This window comes from Trypanosoma equiperdum, assembly GCF_001457755.1.
Source record: "Trypanosoma equiperdum strain OVI genome assembly, contig: ctg_980, whole genome shotgun sequence".
In the NCBI taxonomy this organism is placed as follows: Eukaryota; Euglenozoa; class Kinetoplastea; order Trypanosomatida; family Trypanosomatidae; genus Trypanosoma; species Trypanosoma equiperdum.
Window position 1 is genome coordinate 487 of NW_027124954.1, and position 1,731 is coordinate 2,217.

The 1,731-nt window shown below is 44.8% G+C and overlaps 1 pseudogene across 1 annotated transcript in view; it reads left to right on the forward strand.

The window, feature by feature from the left end:
• The first annotated feature begins 901 nt into the window (after positions 1 to 901).
• The window catches only part of TEOVI_000852700:pseudogene, a 1,551-nt pseudogene continuing 721 nt past the window's right edge, over positions 902 to 1,731 (forward strand). The window contains exon 1 of the mRNA in view: positions 902 to 1,731. This exon is cut by the window's right edge and continues 721 nt beyond it. Coding sequence covers positions 902 to 1,731 — 830 coding nt within the window.

Consider the following 1,731-nt stretch of genomic DNA (forward strand, 5'->3'; position numbering starts at 1 on the left):
AAGGGATTTAAAAAAAAAAAAAGAAAAGCGACTGATAAGTTTTTTTTTTTTTGAAGGGGGGGGAAGGAGAAAAATAGGCATGGAACTCAAACGGTTAGAAGGCCATCTGGGGACATGCCCCAATTTTTACTTTTTTTTTCTTTTTAATTCCTATAGCGCATATTTGCGTACTGTGTGTGTACACGCGCAGGGCATTTGGGTTGGTCGTGCATGTATGTGTACGCATTCCATTATTTGGTTGTGGTTAGGTGCGGCTGCCGAAAAAAAAAAAAGTGAGTATATTCATTCACCTGTGCAAAAAGTCAAGGAAGGCCGGTGGATTGTTTTCTTCTTCTTCTTCACCTTTCTTCCTTCTTTCTTTCCTTTCTTTCTTTCTTTTCCCCCCTTTTTCTCTTATTTTCGTACCCCACACTTTACTCCCGTTTTGTGGGTATGTTTTTTTTTTCTGTTTGGATGGAGAGTGGTGACTCCTCCCTCCTGTGAAGTAAAAGTGTTGCGTTGTCGTCAGCCATACCATATTATTTTCCACCTTATCATTTTTCTGTTTCATGGTCTTCCTCGTGAACCTGTATTTCATGTCCTTTGTTTTTTTTTTTGTTTCTCTTCTCTTTATCTCTTTGAATTCTCCTTTACCAATATATTTTCTAATAACCCATACTGGTCTACTGTTTGCAGTGGTTGTTGTGGACTATTCGCGGGCAGCCACACAGTTCTTTTTTTTTTTCTTTCGTAGAAGGATTAGCATATAGCTCAAGTGTTAGCGAGCCGGGTTGTCCTTCCCCACCTGTCCGCCTCCGTTTATTTATTTATTTATTTCACCCGCGTGCGAATAGAGGGAGAAAAGTTAGGGGTAATTTAAAAAAAAAAAGGAAAGCAATACTTGTGACGGCTCTCCATAACAATGGGGGGAGGCGCTTGCAAAATGGAGCGCCATGACGTGCAGCCGAGGGTTTCCAGTAGTCGGGTCAGCGATTGCTCCACGCCCAGGCAACAGGGAGTTACTTCCGATTCAAGTGAAACCGTTAAAAAAGAAGAGGAACAGCAACAACAACCGATTCTTATACCAAGACAACCTTTGGGACCAGGAGCTACCACACCGCCACGACCAATGGGTGTTGTTAAAATTGGTGACCCACTGGATATTAGAAGTGGTGTCGGAAGCCCACAATGTGATGTAACTCTGACAACAAATAACACTTGGAACCACTCAACCTCGGCCTTCACTACGAGGTTACCCCATTTTGTGAACACGGAGGGATTTGATGCCTCCACAGGTGTTAGGTGGACGGACAACGATACGGCACCAAACCGTCCTCGATCCCGTCGAACATCTATACTAGTAGAAAAGGAAAGTGCGGCTTATCATAACGGTTATCCTGCTACATATGATGGTGACAGGCACCAGCGGAGTTACTCTCGTGGAGGAAGTTGGTACAAAAATGCCGAGAACAGTGTTTTCCTCCGTTCCACTGATATGCCGTCCTTTGCTGGGAATAGCGCACGTTACCCTGGTGATGAGAATAGGAACAAGTCGTTTGCGTCGGCTGCAAATAGTTCATACTTTTTTGGTGCCAGTTGCAGCCGTCGGAGCGTTGCCCGCAGCGGGACTTGCGTCGTGAACCTGGCAGAAAGCACGAAAACTTTGAGAGGGGCGATGGCAACCTTAAGAAAGCATGTTCAGCAGGGAGCGAAACCTCTGTCATTGCGAAGTTCATATCGGGATGTTGGTGG